Raw genomic sequence first — 15238 nt, 5'->3', positions numbered from 1 at the left:
AATTTTCTATTTTGTCCTGCCTCCCTGTAAATGTAATATATTTGTAAAAATACTGCAATATAAGCATGATTAAATACAAAAAATAAAAGTTTATTTATAGTTTTGTGTACAGAGTAGAACTTCACAATATATCCACAGCTTTCAGTATTTTTTTGTTACACTTCATTCCATGAGTCCTGGAGGTTGGTTTCACTGAAGGGCAGGTTTAAGTTTTCTCAACTTGACAAGGAAAGCTATTTCAGGAGAAAGCAGACACAACACTGAGAACTGCTTCATACAAATAAAACAACTTTATGCATAATGCTTTGGGAATATTGAACTGTGTGTTATCTAACAAGTCAGGATTCAGACTATTATCATCAGGGCAGTGGTTCAGTCCTTTTGTAGCCTTTTTCTGGTGGACTTTAAAAATCAGAAAACAGGCAACAATAAAGTCCCTTTTCTTACTCCCTCTCTTTAAGCCCCCAAAATCTACCATTCCAAGGGTAGGGCAAGATTAAAAATAAATCAAAACTCCAGATGCTGTAAATCAGAGACAAAGTGCTGGAAACACTCAGCAGGTCAGGCAGCATATGTGGAGAGAAAAACATTAATGTTTCAGGTCAAAAATGCTTTGTCAGAGCAGGGTGGGATTAACCCAACCCAATTAATGAATTGCTTGCTCACTGTTCTGATCTCTGAAATACTGTAGATCTCTAATTAGTAATGTAGCACTCAGCAGGGGCCATGTCTCGGAAAGCTGACAACTCCACCCACCCTCAAACAGTGCTGGGTTTTTCCTGTTTATCCCCCATCCATCATTAGCCCTTCAAGAATGTGCCTGACTCTTGATTACTACCCAAATGCAGTAGCAGGCCAGGATTAGAGCAGTACAGCAATGAATGATTCATTCGGGCCCACCATGTTGTGCTGATCTTAATGCCAATTCATACCAAATGTCCTCCTCCTGTGTATCATCCATATCCCTCCATCCCCTTCATGTATCTACCGAAAAACCTTTTAAACTCCACCAACACACCTGGTAACCCTTTCCAGGCACCTACCAATCTCTGCATAAAAATTTGCCCCTCATGTCACCTTCAAACTTCCCTCCTCTAACCTTAAAAGCATATCCCCTGGTGTTTGTCATTTCTACCCTGGGCAAAAGATTCTGACCGTCTACCCTATCTATGCCTCTCATAATAAAGCCTCTGTCATGTCTCCCCTCAGCCTCTGATGCTCTAGGGAAAACAACCCAAGTTTGTCTGACCTTTCCTTATAGCTCATACCCTCTAATCCAGGCAGCATCCTGGTAAACCTCTTCTACACCCTTTCCACAGTCTCCACATCCTTCCTCTAATGGGGTGACCAGAACTGCACACTCCAAGTGCAATCTGACTAAAAGTTTTATACAGCTGCAGCATGACTTCCTTACTCTTATACTCAACACCATACCAATGAAGGCAAGCATGCCATATGCTTTCTTTACCACCTTATCCACTTGCATGGCCACTTTCAGTGAACTATGGACTTGGACCCCAAGATCCCTCTGTACTTCAATGCTATTAAGGAGCCTACCATTAACTGTATATTTTCTCCTTTCATTTGACCTCCCAAAGTATAACACCTCACACTTGCCCAGACTAAACTTCTCTGCCCATATCTGTAACTGATCTATATCCTGCTGTATTCTTTGATAGTCCTTTACACTGTCCACAACCCCACCAATCTTGCTGTCATCAGCGAACTTGCTAATCCACCCATCTATATTTTCATCCAAATCATTGATATACATCATAAGCAAGAGGTCCCAGCACTGATCCTTGTGGAACACCACTGGTCACGGACCTCCAGCCAGAGTAACAGCCTTCCACCCATACTCTGTCTTCTATGGGCAAGCATGTTCCGAATCCAAACTTGCAATTCACCCTGGATCCCATGCATCTTTATCTTCTGAATCAACCTACCATGAAGGACCTTATCAAATGCCTTACTAGAGTCCATGTAGATAACATCCACTGATTTACCCTTATCAAGCACCTTTGTGTCCTCACTAGCAACATGCCTTACAAATTTGATTGAGTTGTATTGAAGAGGTAACAAAGATCTTTGTCAAAGCCCCTGGAATCTCCTCCCTTGCTTATCACACAATTGTTCATCATCACCCTCTCCCGACCAATCAGGAATTGGCAATAAATCTTGGCTTTGCTACGATGCTCATATCCTGTAAATGAATTTAAAACGTGCAGAAGAGTGCAATAAAGAAAGGTAGAGGAGTCATGGAAATGTTAGAACTTAAGATTTGCTTAGATGAAAAAAGGAATAGAGGACAGAAATGTAGAGCTATTTATCAAAAGAGGAAAAGGGGATCTTTTTGTCCAAAGTAAATTATTTCCTATAATTTGTGGATTGATTAAGAAGAAAGACACAACCTGCAATTCAATTAGCACCTTGCTCATTTTGAGTATGTTCCAAAGTGCTTTAGAACCAAAGGGTAGTACTTGAAGTGCAATCACAAATCCAGTAGCAAACCTGTATACTGCAAGTTCCCATAAATAGCAATTGAACAAATGACCGAATGAACTGGAAGCTGGAGGAAGATTAGCCACGTGCATCAAATATGTGACATCATGAGAGTTTGGGAACAACATACATTAGAGAAATAAAACAATGAATTGGACTCACCTGTGTGAGAAACTTGTTCGTGATGAGGTCTGGCAACATAAGGCACAGTGCAAAAAGGTTTAGTATCCTCCTCTTCACCTGCATTTAATGCAAAACGTGGTTACCTCTTCACTGCCTTTACCCAAACCATCCTGAAAAAGTCAGTTATACTTTTGTTTTTGATGTATTTCACTCCAGTGTCTTCCCTCCTTCCTGAAAGCACAAACTCATACTGCATTCACCATTTACCACATGCCGGTTCTTTAAAAGAGCTATGAAATTAACCCTCATTTTATTCTTACTCATATCCATTCTGTTTTACTGATATCTACACTTAGTGGTTACTCTCTGGCACCTCCAAGAAACAAATACACAAAATGCACTGTAGTTCATCCTTAAGATGATGAGTGAGGGTAAAGCATGAACAGACCACAAGTATGGAGGCCTCTGCATATACTTTAGAGCAGAACTGCGAGGATAAAGAACTACTTTTTGTTTTAAAACTGCCCTCAAGGGTGAAGATGCTGAACCAGTTGAGCACACATTAGTTATTGCTCCAGCCAAGGTTTGCTACCTTAGCTATGAATATTCTCCCCTCTGAATAACTTTATGTTAATCAGATTAAACTTCCCTGATGTTTTTAAGCATTTAATTTAAGCATTTAACAGTACCTTGTGTAATAGTAAAATTTAAATCAGAATCAGGTTTATTATCACTGACATATGTCGTGAAATTTATTGTTTGGTGGCAGCAGTACAGTGCAAGACAAAAATTACTACAAGTTACAAAAATAAATAAAGAGTGCAAAAGAGGAATAACGAGGTAGTGTTCATGGACCGTTCAGAAATCTGATGGTAGAGGGGAAAAAGCTGTTCCTGAAACGTTGAGTGTGGGTCTTCAGGTTCCTGTACCTCCTTCCCAGTGGTAGTAACATGAAGAGGGCATGTCCTGGATGGTGAGGGTCTTTAAATTTAACAATTCTCACAGTGGGAGTGGGGAAATAATGTTTAATTTGAACACACTAAACAGCAACCTAAATTTTCTAATGTTTACACTAATGGATTAATCAACAGCAAATTTAAAGCCCATCCCTAATTAACAACACTTTACCATCACCCTCCAGCTTGACTGTATCTTTTCCTTCCTCGTGCTCGAGATCATTTCCCTTCCTTTGTGGTTCCACCCGTGCTGCTGTGCTGCCATCCTTCCTCACAGCAGGAGCAACGAACCAGTCCCTGTGAATAACCTCAAGGATCTTCTCGCACGAGAAGGATAAGCAGGAGCTGCGGATCCCTTCCAACAGATCGATGACCTGGGTAATACTAAAAATAGGTTGTCAGAGAACTCCGGTACTTCAGAACCTCAATAAAGTGTCAAACATATGACAATTTGAATTTATAGAATCCCTTTAGCAATAAACGAATTTATATAGCTCCTTTAGCCACAACAATAAATTGCATTTGTATAACACCTTTGTAGAAAAACAGTCCAAGGATGTATTAGAGTCAAAGTCATACAGCATAGAAGCAGGCTTGAAAGCCCACTGTATCCATGCTGACAATCGAGCATCCAGCCAAACCAAACCCATTTACCAGCACTTGGCTTGTAGCCTTCTATGTCTTACCAATTTAAGTGAATGGGGTAAGGTATTGCATGGAGTAAAGGAAAAGAGGAAATATAGGACAGAGTATGAGCCATGGTGTTAGGTAGACAGGGAAGCTCAGCCAAGAAACGAGCAACACAAAAAGCGCTGGAGAAACTCAGCAGGTCAGGCACCATCTTTGGAGGGAAATGGACAGTTGGCGTTTCGGGTCGAAACCCTTCATCCAGATGAAGAGTCACACTGTAGCGTCATGGGCCAAAGTACAGTTCCACCCTACTGTAGGTAATTGCTTATAATCAGGGTTGTTTTATGAAATGACAATCTGGAGCCGTGTTAACCCTTTGAAGGAGAACAAAGTATCACTTTTCGTGACTTCGGGACACTCCAACATATTTCAGAGCCAATGAAGTTGTCATATTGTAGCTGTTAACCTATTCCCAAAAATGGCAATTGTTTCATGTCTGACTATTTTACTTAACATAATTAATGAGTATACACTTGTTCACTCAACTTTAAAGCAATGTAGATTTGGTCGGCCATGACTAATAAGAACTGGTTAATTTTCCGTATTTAATTTATCCAAATTAATATTAATGCTGTAACGATTTGTATCAACAACTTATGAGGGACAGTGGAAGTTAAATACAACTTTGTACTTGCCTTCTCCAGAGAAGGTGACAGAGGGCTTTCATGATCACAGAACTTTGTTGTTTTTTTGCCATTTTACTTTGCAGAGTTAAAGTTTCGGTTTGAGTTGCACAGAAGTTCAACTCTCAATCTGAGCAGACACATACTGATGCCCCGTCAAGGAGACTGTAAAACAAGGGTCACGTATTGGTGCAGCTGTCAGTGCTGCTGCTTCATAGCACCAGTGACCTGGGTTCAATCCTGATCACCAGCATTGTCTGTGTGGAGCTTTCCCCATGACTGCTTGGATTTCCTCTGGGTGCTGCAGTGTCCTCCCAAAGACATGCTGGTTGATAGTTTCATTGGCCACTGAAAACTACCCCAAGTGTACATGCATGGTAGGAGCATCTGGGGAAATTGATGAGCATGCGAGAGAGGTTACAGGGAGATAAGTGGGGGAAATGAGATTGATACTCTGAGAACCAGCATGGAAGCAAAAAGCAGATTGGTCTCCTATGTTATGAGAAAATATGAAAAAGATGAAAACCTCCCACCATTCAGACATGCAAAAAATCCCATGGAACTCTTTCAGTGAAAGACAGAAGTGCTCATCAGGTCTCCTGGTTAATAATTATCACTCAATTTACACTGCTAAATTAGATTATCCGGCCATTAGCATGTCACTAGTTGTGTGCCCTTGGTTATACACTAATTGCCTACCTACATTTTAACAATGGCTACATTTTGAAAATGCTTCATCGTCTGCAGAACACTCTGGGCATCTTGAGATTACAAAAGGCACGATAGAAATGGGAACGATTTCTTTCTCGTAGGAATAATGACAATAAAATGGGTCAAATTTAAATAAGCTTACTTTGCAAGATACACCGCACAGACTCCACCTTGCTTGAGGTGAGTGGAGATGACAGGTAAAGCTAGTTGCGGGTTTAGCATATCCAAAGCAATCTGCAAAAGATGGGAAGTTAATTTAAAATGCATTTCAATTCACCCGAAGATCTAGTCAGCAGAATGGGAAGATGAGGATTCAATTCAATGTGGGAAGCTCTGAAATAATATGGCTCGCAGTGTTAAGGTACAAACTCAATGGAAAGAATATGAAATGGGATTGAAGGAACAGAGAATACCAAGAATTAAAACAGAATTTCCCAAAAGTAGATCTGTATGCAAGTAATAGCATGAAAGAAGCAAACATCATTTTGGCTGTGATAAAGTATAACAACATTGTTAGAGTACAGTTTTAGGTGTCACATTACAGAAAGAACAGAGTTTGACCAGATTAACAGGAGGAAACTAGAGAGAGAGTAATAGAACCAAATGCACGGGTGGAGATTAACAGATGTTTTGAAAATTACGAAAAGTTCTTATAACAAATGGGAAAAGGCTTGCCTCAGATTTAATGATAAGGGATCACCAATTTAAAAATATCAATAAAAAAGAGTGAGGAGAGAACTCAGGAGAACTTCCCTTATGGAACATTTTGCCATGGGGATTGGAAAAAGATACAGTTCCTTTTGAGTTAAAAAAAATTAAGGGTAAGCATTTTGAAATGAGTTAGATTACACGTCCACAAGGAGAGAAAAGTTGATGAGAGATTATTTTTGCATTGTTCCCTTAAAGAGCCAGATAATGACATGACAGACCCATGTTATGAACTTCTGTGGAGTTTTTCCCCCCAGATGTTTCATACACAATTTGGATTTAACGTGAACAAAAGTAGATTGAGAGTTCTGCTCACCACACTATAGGAAGGATGGGATCGTACTGGAGAAGATGGAGAGGTGGTGGTTCACCAGAGTGTTGCCTGGGATGGAGCAATAAGAGAATGGATAGACTAGGTGTTTTCCTTGGAGTGAAAAAGAATGGGGGGGGGGGGGGAAATCAATTGAAGTCGATAAAATTATATGGGTTGTAGACAGTGAGAAACATTCCCCTTCAAGGTGTCCCCAGAGAGTAAACATTCAGGGTAAGGGGCAAGAGATTGAGAGGGAACTTGAAGTTTTTCTTTCTATCCAGATGATGGTTGAAAATGGAACACACTTAGGGGGTGCCGGATGCAGGTACTTTCACAGCATTTATTATTTAGATGAGCACATGAAACACTGTGGTATAGAGGGCTATAGCCCAAGAGCCAGAAAATTTGAATAGTACAGATAAGGACTTAATGGCAGCATGGATCGTGTGACTTTAACCCTAAATCCACCAGGTCCGACACCTCCTTGTGCATATCATCCAAAATAAGATGGCAGCCAAATCCATCTTGTTTCCCTTTTAAAATAGTTTCTATTTGTTAGAGCTGTAACATCAATCCTCAGCAAATTATTCTCAAGCATCTGCCAATATTCAGCCACACACGGCACCACACTGTAAGCAAGCTCACCTGTAGGAGATGCATCGACAGCTTCCATTTATATTTATAGGTCACCTTCAACATAGTCATACAGCCCAAAGGTGCTTCTCAGGAATTTGATAGTGAACCACATATTAAGATAGATGAAGATTAAGACAGATGAAATACTTGAACCGAGGGAAGCTTCAAGAGGCAGAGAGGTTTAGGGAGAGGTTTCCAGCAATTGAGGCTTAGGTGACAGGCCAGCAAGGGTGCAGTGATATCTGTCCACTACTGCAACATGTAAAGCTAAAGTTGCATGCTTGAGAATTCTTAGCTATCACTACATTCCAAAGCTTGCAAATCATTGACCTTTGGAATGAAGACAGATCAAAGGAATGCATTCGGATCCATAACACCATAGGTGTCAATTGGTATTTACAATAAGTGACTTACAGCATCAAACATCTTTCCCTGGATATCATCAGTGGCAAATACGATATCTTTATTAATGAAGTCAACATTATTTGGCCACTCTTTCTCCCAAGCCACTTCATAGGCATTCCGCCAGCACTGATAGTTCCTTTTAGCGGTGTTATGGTGATCCTTCCTCACTTCAAAACTATATACGTGTCCAGAAGACCCCACTGTGGGAGAGCCAGAAAACAAAGTGAATTACATGTGAAAACACACTCTGTGCTCATAATTTTCTTCTCACTTTGATCACAATGCAATGAAGATGCAGAAGGAGCCCTCTATTAATTTCAGACAACTTGTACACCACTTTTAGCATAGTAAGATATCCCAAGATGCTCTTCAGGAGTTTGATACACAACCAAATATTAGGGTATTAAGCATCAGCAGATAACGCAACCAAAGGGCTATACGATTTTACATCTTATCCATATCCCTGAATCCTCGTGTAATATGTTTCCATAGTCAGGCTCATCTTTCTTGAGTCCAGTCTTACCCAAGGTTACTAAGAAAATTTGTCATATTCCAACCACTGCCCCAGCCAATTCAACACAGCCATCTATTACAGTTCCACCATCTCCTTACGAAGCTGTCACAAACCACATTTTAATACCAAGAAATCCACAAAGTAAATCATTTTAATTAAATTGATTGCATGGCTTCTGTTTGCCATCAATAGTAACTGTTGCAGCGCCACCGACCCGGGTTCAATTCTGGCCGCTGTCTGTAAAGGAGTTTGTACGTTCTCCCCGTGTCTGTGTGGGTTTCCTCCGGGTGCTCCGGTTTCCTCCCACATTCCAAAGACATACGGGTTAGGAAGTTGTGGGCGTGCTGTGTTGGCGCCAGAAGTGTGGCAACACTTGCGGGCTGCCCCCAGAACACTCTACGCAAAAGATGCATTTCACTGTGTGTTTCGATGTACATGTGACTAATAAAGAAATCTTATTGCCTACAGCTCTGCCTTCAATACTATAATTCATGGCAAACTCATCACCAAACTCCGAGACCTGGGACTCAACAGCTCCCTCTGCAAATGGATCCTTGGCCTTCTGAACAACAGACCGCAATCAGTGAGGATAGGCAGCTACACCTCCAGCACGATCATTCTCAACACTGGTGCCCCACAAGGCTGCATCCTCAGCCCTCTGCTCTACTCCCTACATACTCGTGACTGCCTGGCCAGATTCTGCTCTAAGTCCATCTACAGATGATACCACTGTAGTAGGTAGTATCTCAAATAACGATGAGTTAGAGTACAGGAAGGAGATAGCGAGCTTAGTGACATGGTGTCATGACAACAACCTTGGTGTCATGACAACAACCTTCACCTTATTGCACTGCACTTTCTCTGTAGCTGTGACACTTTACTCTGTACTGTTATTGTTTTTACCTGTACTACATCAATGCTTTCTGTACTGACTCAATGTAACTGCACTGTGTAATGAATTGACCTGTACGATCGGTATGCAAGACAAGTTTTTCACTGTACCTTGGTACAAGTGACGATAATAAACCAATACCAATGTCAGCAAAACAAAAGAGCTGGTCATTGCGGTGTATGTGCACCTGTCTACATCAATGGTGCTGAGTCGAGAGGGTTGAGAGCTTCAAGTTCCTTGGAGTGAATATCATCAATAGCCTGTCCTGGTCCAACCATATAGACACTACAGCCAAGAAAGCTCACCTGCACCTCTACTTCCTCAGGAGGCTAAAGAAATTTGGCATGTTCCCTTTGACCCTCACCAACTCTTATCGATGCACCATAGAAAGCATCCTATCTGGATACATCACGGCTTGGGACGGCAACTGCTCTGTCCAGGACCGCAAGAAACTGCAGAGAGTTGTGAACACAGCCCAGCACATCATGGAATCCAGTCTCCCCTCCATGGTCTATACCTCTCGCTGCCTTGGTGAAGCAGTCAGCATAATCACACCCACCCACCCAGGTCATTCTCTCTTCTCTCATCAGGCAGAAGATACAGGAGCCTGAGGGCACGTACCACCAGGCTCAAGGACAGCTTCTACCCCACTGTGATAAGACTATTGAACGGTTCCCTTCTACGATGAGATGGACTCTTGATCTCACAATCTACCTCGTTATGACCTTGCACCTTATTGTCTACCTGCAATGCACTTGTAGCTGTGACATTTTATTCTGCATTCTGTATTGTTTTTACCCTGTACTACCTCAGTGCACTGAGTAATGAATTGATCTGTATGAACGGTATGCAAGACAAGTTTTTCCACTGTACCTCGGTACAACTGACAATAATAAACCAATACCAATATTATCTTATCATTAGCTGTATTATGAAGAAAAAAAATGTGATTTTAAAAGTATCATTTTTTTTGGAATTCATTAAACAGAATCAAAAATCAATTTTATGTTTATTTTAAAATAGATTTTCTTTTGAGTTTGTGTTTCCCAAACAACAATAATATTGAGCTGCAAAAATAAAACTATTAGCTACATTCGTATAAGAATTAGCATTGAATCTCGCAAAGAACTCAAAGATCTTCCACATTTAATTAGTTGGACACATGGTAAATTTTGTTATTACAGGGAAATAGAACTAATTATCAATTGTCAGCTTAGAGGGAAGAACTATCAAATATTTTGCTTTTTTAAATTTAATGAATTAAGTTGAAAATGGATACATTATTTATCCAGTTTAACACTAGAATCCTTGTTGATTATACTCATTTAATAATGCAAATGTATTTTAATCAGTGCATTCTAATGTAAAGATCTTTACAGCAAACATATCTAAATAGCATTAAGAGCAGTTATCTATCAAGGATCATACATCAAACCTTACCTGCTCGGGAGAGGAAGAGTGTCATTGCTCCAGACCCTGACCCGGACTCTAAAACACAGTCCCCATTACCGACATCCATCATCATCAACATGGTAGTAGCATCCTTGAAGCAGAGGGAGGGGTAAAATGTTATAGAATTACTTAGAAACACTGAATTTTGTATCTGATCTGGAGAAACTCACCCATTTCCTAGAGGGGACGATAAAGAACCATCAAAATGAATTAAGTTATACTCTGTGGTCTTTCCCACTGTAAATTGGTACCATTACTGTACAGTATTTGCATTATGTCATTCACAACACAATCTGCTGCTATAATGGAGTTTTACAAACTGGAAATGTTCACTGAATGCATGTGAAACTGTTTTCTGGAAATTCTATTATGGACCCAAACCAACTGAATTAATTAGTAATGGATCTTCTGGTCAGGGGACATCATTAATTCACATTAATTTTGGGATTGATAAACTTAAATAAAGGCACACAGAGATAACAGATGCATTGCTTGCAATCTTCCAAAGTTCACTGGATCCTGGAAAGGTCATTGCAGAGTGGAAAACAGCAAACCCACATTGCTCTTAAGTAGGGAGGCAAAGTGAAAACAGGGAATTACAGGGATAACCTAATGTCAGTTGTAAGGAAAATGCCAAAATCCATCATGCTGGGAATGGAGGGTTGTAGGTACAAGGAAAGATCAGATAGGATGGGTTTATTCTCACTGGATCATAGGAGGGGTGACCTTACAGAGGTTTGTAAAATTATGAGGGGCATAGATAGGATTGATGGTCAGAATAATTTTTCCACAGGGCATAAGAGTCTAGAACTATAGGTTTAAGGTGAGGGGGGAGAAATTTAAAGGAGATCTAAGGGGTAAGTTTTTCCAAACAGAGGCCTGGTGAATGTCTGGAACGAGCTGCCAGAAAAGTCAATGGTGGCAGATGCGATTACAAAGCTTAACAGATGTTTGGACAGCAATGGCACAGAGGGATATGGGCCTAACGCGGGCAAATGGGATCAGAGTCAGCACGGATGAAGTGGGCCAAAAGGGCCCGTTTCCGTGCTGTGCAATTCTATGATTGATTCAATGAAGTAATAAAAGTATTAAAAAAAAAGCACAAATAGAGATACAAAAAGCACAAATAGCCTTGATAGTGTACAAGAGGCTTAGATCGAGTGGACAGTCAGAGACTTTTCCCAGGGCGACAATGGCTAACACGAGGGGACATAATTTTAAGGTGACTGGAGGAAGGTATAAGGGGGAATGTCAGGGGTAAGTTTTTTTTATTACACAGAGAGTGGTGGGTGCGTGGAACGCACTGCCAGCATAGGTTGTGGGGGCAGATACATTAGGGGCATCTGAGAGACTCTTAGATAGACACATGAATGATAGAGAAATGGGGGGCGATGTGAGAGGGAAGGGTTAGATAGATCGTAGAGCAGGATAAAATGTCAGCACAACATTGTGGGCCGAAGGGCCTGTACTGTGCTGTAGTGTTCTATGATTAAGGGAGAGTCAACAAGGAAAAGGGTACATGTGATAATATGCTGTCCTCATTTTCTATTATATGTAGCAATTGTGTACATCTTCTTTGGTTAATTCCTCTGCCATTTTCTAATTCCCCATTGGAGATGCCCAGCCTATTGAGAGCCGACATTTGCTGTCAGAGCAGCCATGAATAGTGGAACAGACTCCAGGAACTGTACGGCCTTCTCCTGCTGACATACTTCTAGCCTGACCTTTTAGGCCACAAAGTCTCTTTTCCACAAAATACAAGTGGCTCGTGGTCACAGGTTAGGTGGGAATTTTGGGTTTGTCTCCTTTCTCCTACCCTCCTCAATCTTTATAACTCACATACTCCCTTCTCTGCACAGATCTTTTATCTGTTGCCCATTAATCCGTGGCTCACTTCATTTCTCAAGTTCACAAAGGGTTAACTAAATGTTCATAATTTCATTCTCTCCAACAAAAGCTCGTTATTGCAATATAGAATATTTAATCTTCCATTATTTGAATATATTATAAAAGAAACATTATAAATATTCATATAATAATCTATAAAAAGCACCTGTACATATTTTAGGAATTTGAGGATTTCCCCCCAGCCAAAGGAGGATAGGGCTAAATGCAGGCAAATGGGACTAGTTCAGATAGACATCTTTGTTGGCACGAACAAGGTGAGTTGAAGGACCCTTTTCTATGCTGAATAACTCTGCTACTCTTTTCACATTAATCAGCTGTAATGAATTGGAATTCACAGCAGGTCTTCTGAACTTTCTACACTCTTTTCACAATGGGCATAATTCTCTGTAGCTGTGACACTTTACTCTGTACTGTTTTTTTTACCTGTACTACATCAATGCACTCTGTACTAACTCAATGTAACTGCACTGTGTAATGAATTGACCTGTACAATCGGTTTGTAAGACAAGTTTTTCACTGTACCTCGGTACAAGTGACAATAATAAACCAATACCAATCATTACAATTGTGCTGTTTTAACCCTCATTGTAACTGGACAGGCACAATTATCTTTAACATTAACTACTAACTACAGTTTTTGGTCTTGTTCTCTTTAAAAGTTTCTTCCACAATATTCTCTTATGTGACCATCACATTGAGGACATCTACAAGAGGCAATGTCTCAAGAAGGCGACATCTATCATCAAGGACCCCCAGGCTATGCCCTCTTCTCATTGCTGCCATCAGACAGGAGTTACAGGAGCCCGAAGACCCACACCTCAAGGTTCAACAACAGCTTCTTCCCCACTGCCATCAGTTTCTTGAACTGACCTGAAAAACTCTAAATATTTCCCTCAACTTGCAATAATATATTTTGTTGTGCAAGTTATGTACAGTTTATGTTAATTTAGGTTTATGTTAATTTAGGTTTATGAAATTTACGTCCGTCACACTTGTAACCTGCTGCAGACAGCTAATTTTCATGGCATTTATACCCTGGGTATGTATGCCTATGAGAATAAAGAACTTGACTTTTATGTTTTTGATGTTCTCCTGAGAGCAACCTATGAAAAAAAAATCATTGATTATGTGATTGACCAAGATGAATTCATGGACTATCGGAGAATTGTAGGGAAACAGGCAGCAAACTGGATATGAAGCCAAGATCAGATTAGCCATAAACTTAATGAAAGACACAACAGCCATGAGAGACTCACGGCCTATTCCCGATGTTCTAAACCCCTGTAGGTAGATGTCCTATTGGTTTTGCATCAAGTTGGTTTGATTAGTTTTGACTTAAAAAAAACTGATCAAGATTTACCATACTTTTGGATAAGAAATGGCTGGGCCCCGTCTCATGAGCAGCACAAATTCCTCCAAGGTTGGTCTCCTGAGGACGAACTCAGAGCCAGTGGACGTCCTGAAGACCTGGCCCGGGAGATGCCCCAGGATCTCCTGGTGGGTGAGCATCCCCCACTTACTGTGCAGTTCCCCACCTGCCACCAACAAGAACATCTTCTGCAAATCCAAGCGATGCCTCTTGCGAAACTCAGCCAGCACCAAGTCCCCTATTTTAAGGGGCACCTCCTTAGCCGTGGATGGTGGCACCAGCAGTTCCGGGGCCGCCGTTGTCACTGATGATGATAGATCCAACACCTCCCTGGACAACATCTGCTCCGGGATCAGGTCGCTAACCCTTTCCAGCGGAGACAGCGAGAGCCTCCGGGGAGGTAGACCACTCCGCCAGGACCACGGCGACCTAGCCAGAGGCCAAGTCTGCCCAGCTCCCGATTCCCGGACACCAGCTGACCGGTCTCCCTCGCTGTCATCTCCACCCTGGGTGCCAGAGCCGCTGGAACCCGGCCGCACCGACCCCTTGCTGAAACCCGGCACAGGGCGGCGGCAGCAGCGGCCACCAGCCGGGACCCCACACCGAAGCCTGGAGTCCTTCGCTGGCCAGCATGTTGTCTGTACAATGCAACAAGACCGCTGCAGACGGCGCATCGTTCGACCGCCCCTAAAAAAATCACCCCACCATCTGCAATCCCTTCTCCAGCTTGAAACCCAGTCGCTTGCAAATTAAATTGCATCCACAAGGCCGTTGCAGCTTTGCCTGTTCTCTAAGCCGCGTCTTTGCATTGCACGCTGGTATCAGCCGCAGCCCCGCCTCGGCTGCAGGAACATCATTAACAAGCGACAGATCCTTTCTGTGCCTGGAGCTCGGTCAACCCCGGCTGCGCGTTCACACTGTACACGGGGCGGTGGACGAGCAGCGGGTGCGCGCCTCACCCTCCTGCATCTCTGCTCGTGTCCCCCGGTTCCTTCTGGATGGGCTTAAAGATCCAGGCACCGAGGAAATTCTTAATGTCAATAAAACCAATCGCAACGTTTTGTGGGGTTACAGAAGGTGGAAATGAGCCCTGCGACTATCACACTAAACCCATCAAATCCCACCCCCCCCACACACACTCCTAGCAACTCCCCCTTCCCCCCCCACACACACTCCTAGCAACTCCCCCCACACACACTCCTAGCAACTCCCCCTCCCCCCCCCACACACACTCCTAGCAACTCCCCCTTCCCCCCCACACACACTCCTAGCAACTCCCCCTCCCCCCACACACACACTCCTAGCAACTCCCCCTTCCCCCCCCACACACACTCCTAGCGACTCCCCCTCCCCCCACACACACACACTCCTAGCGACTCCCCTTCCCCCCCCACACACTCCTAGCGACTCCCCCTTCCCCCCACACACACACTCCT

At 42.3% G+C, this 15238-nt stretch overlaps 1 protein-coding gene across 5 annotated transcripts; it reads right to left on the bottom strand.

The window, feature by feature from the left end:
- Positions 1 to 69: 69 nt before the first annotated feature.
- On the bottom strand, positions 70 to 14781 carry trmt61b (tRNA methyltransferase 61B). 5 transcript variants are annotated; one of them, XM_052024609.1, is made up of 7 exons: positions 13799 to 14781; positions 10514 to 10616; positions 7677 to 7867; positions 5748 to 5839; positions 3754 to 3965; positions 2665 to 2742; positions 70 to 233 (listed from the first exon to the last, which is right to left on the bottom strand). In XM_052024609.1, exons 1-7 carry the CDS (start codon positions 14474 to 14476, stop codon positions 190 to 192), a joined length of 1398 nt encoding a protein of 465 aa, XP_051880569.1. In that variant the 5' UTR covers positions 14477 to 14781; the 3' UTR covers positions 70 to 189. The 5 variants fall into 5 exon arrangements, 2 of the variants coding, with proteins under 2 accessions (XP_051880569.1, XP_051880570.1); XR_007956994.1 differs by having other exon boundaries at positions 183 to 233; positions 2665 to 2856; positions 13799 to 14634; XR_007956995.1 differs by lacking the exon at positions 70 to 233 and having other exon boundaries at positions 3754 to 3955; positions 13799 to 14634.
- Between the last annotated feature and the right edge of the window lie 457 nt (positions 14782 to 15238).

The sequence above is a fragment of the Pristis pectinata genome, chromosome 10 (assembly GCF_009764475.1).
Source record: "Pristis pectinata isolate sPriPec2 chromosome 10, sPriPec2.1.pri, whole genome shotgun sequence".
NCBI lineage: Eukaryota > Metazoa > Chordata > Chondrichthyes > Rhinopristiformes > Pristidae > Pristis > Pristis pectinata.
This window is presented reverse-complemented; position numbering and strand designations above follow the sequence as displayed.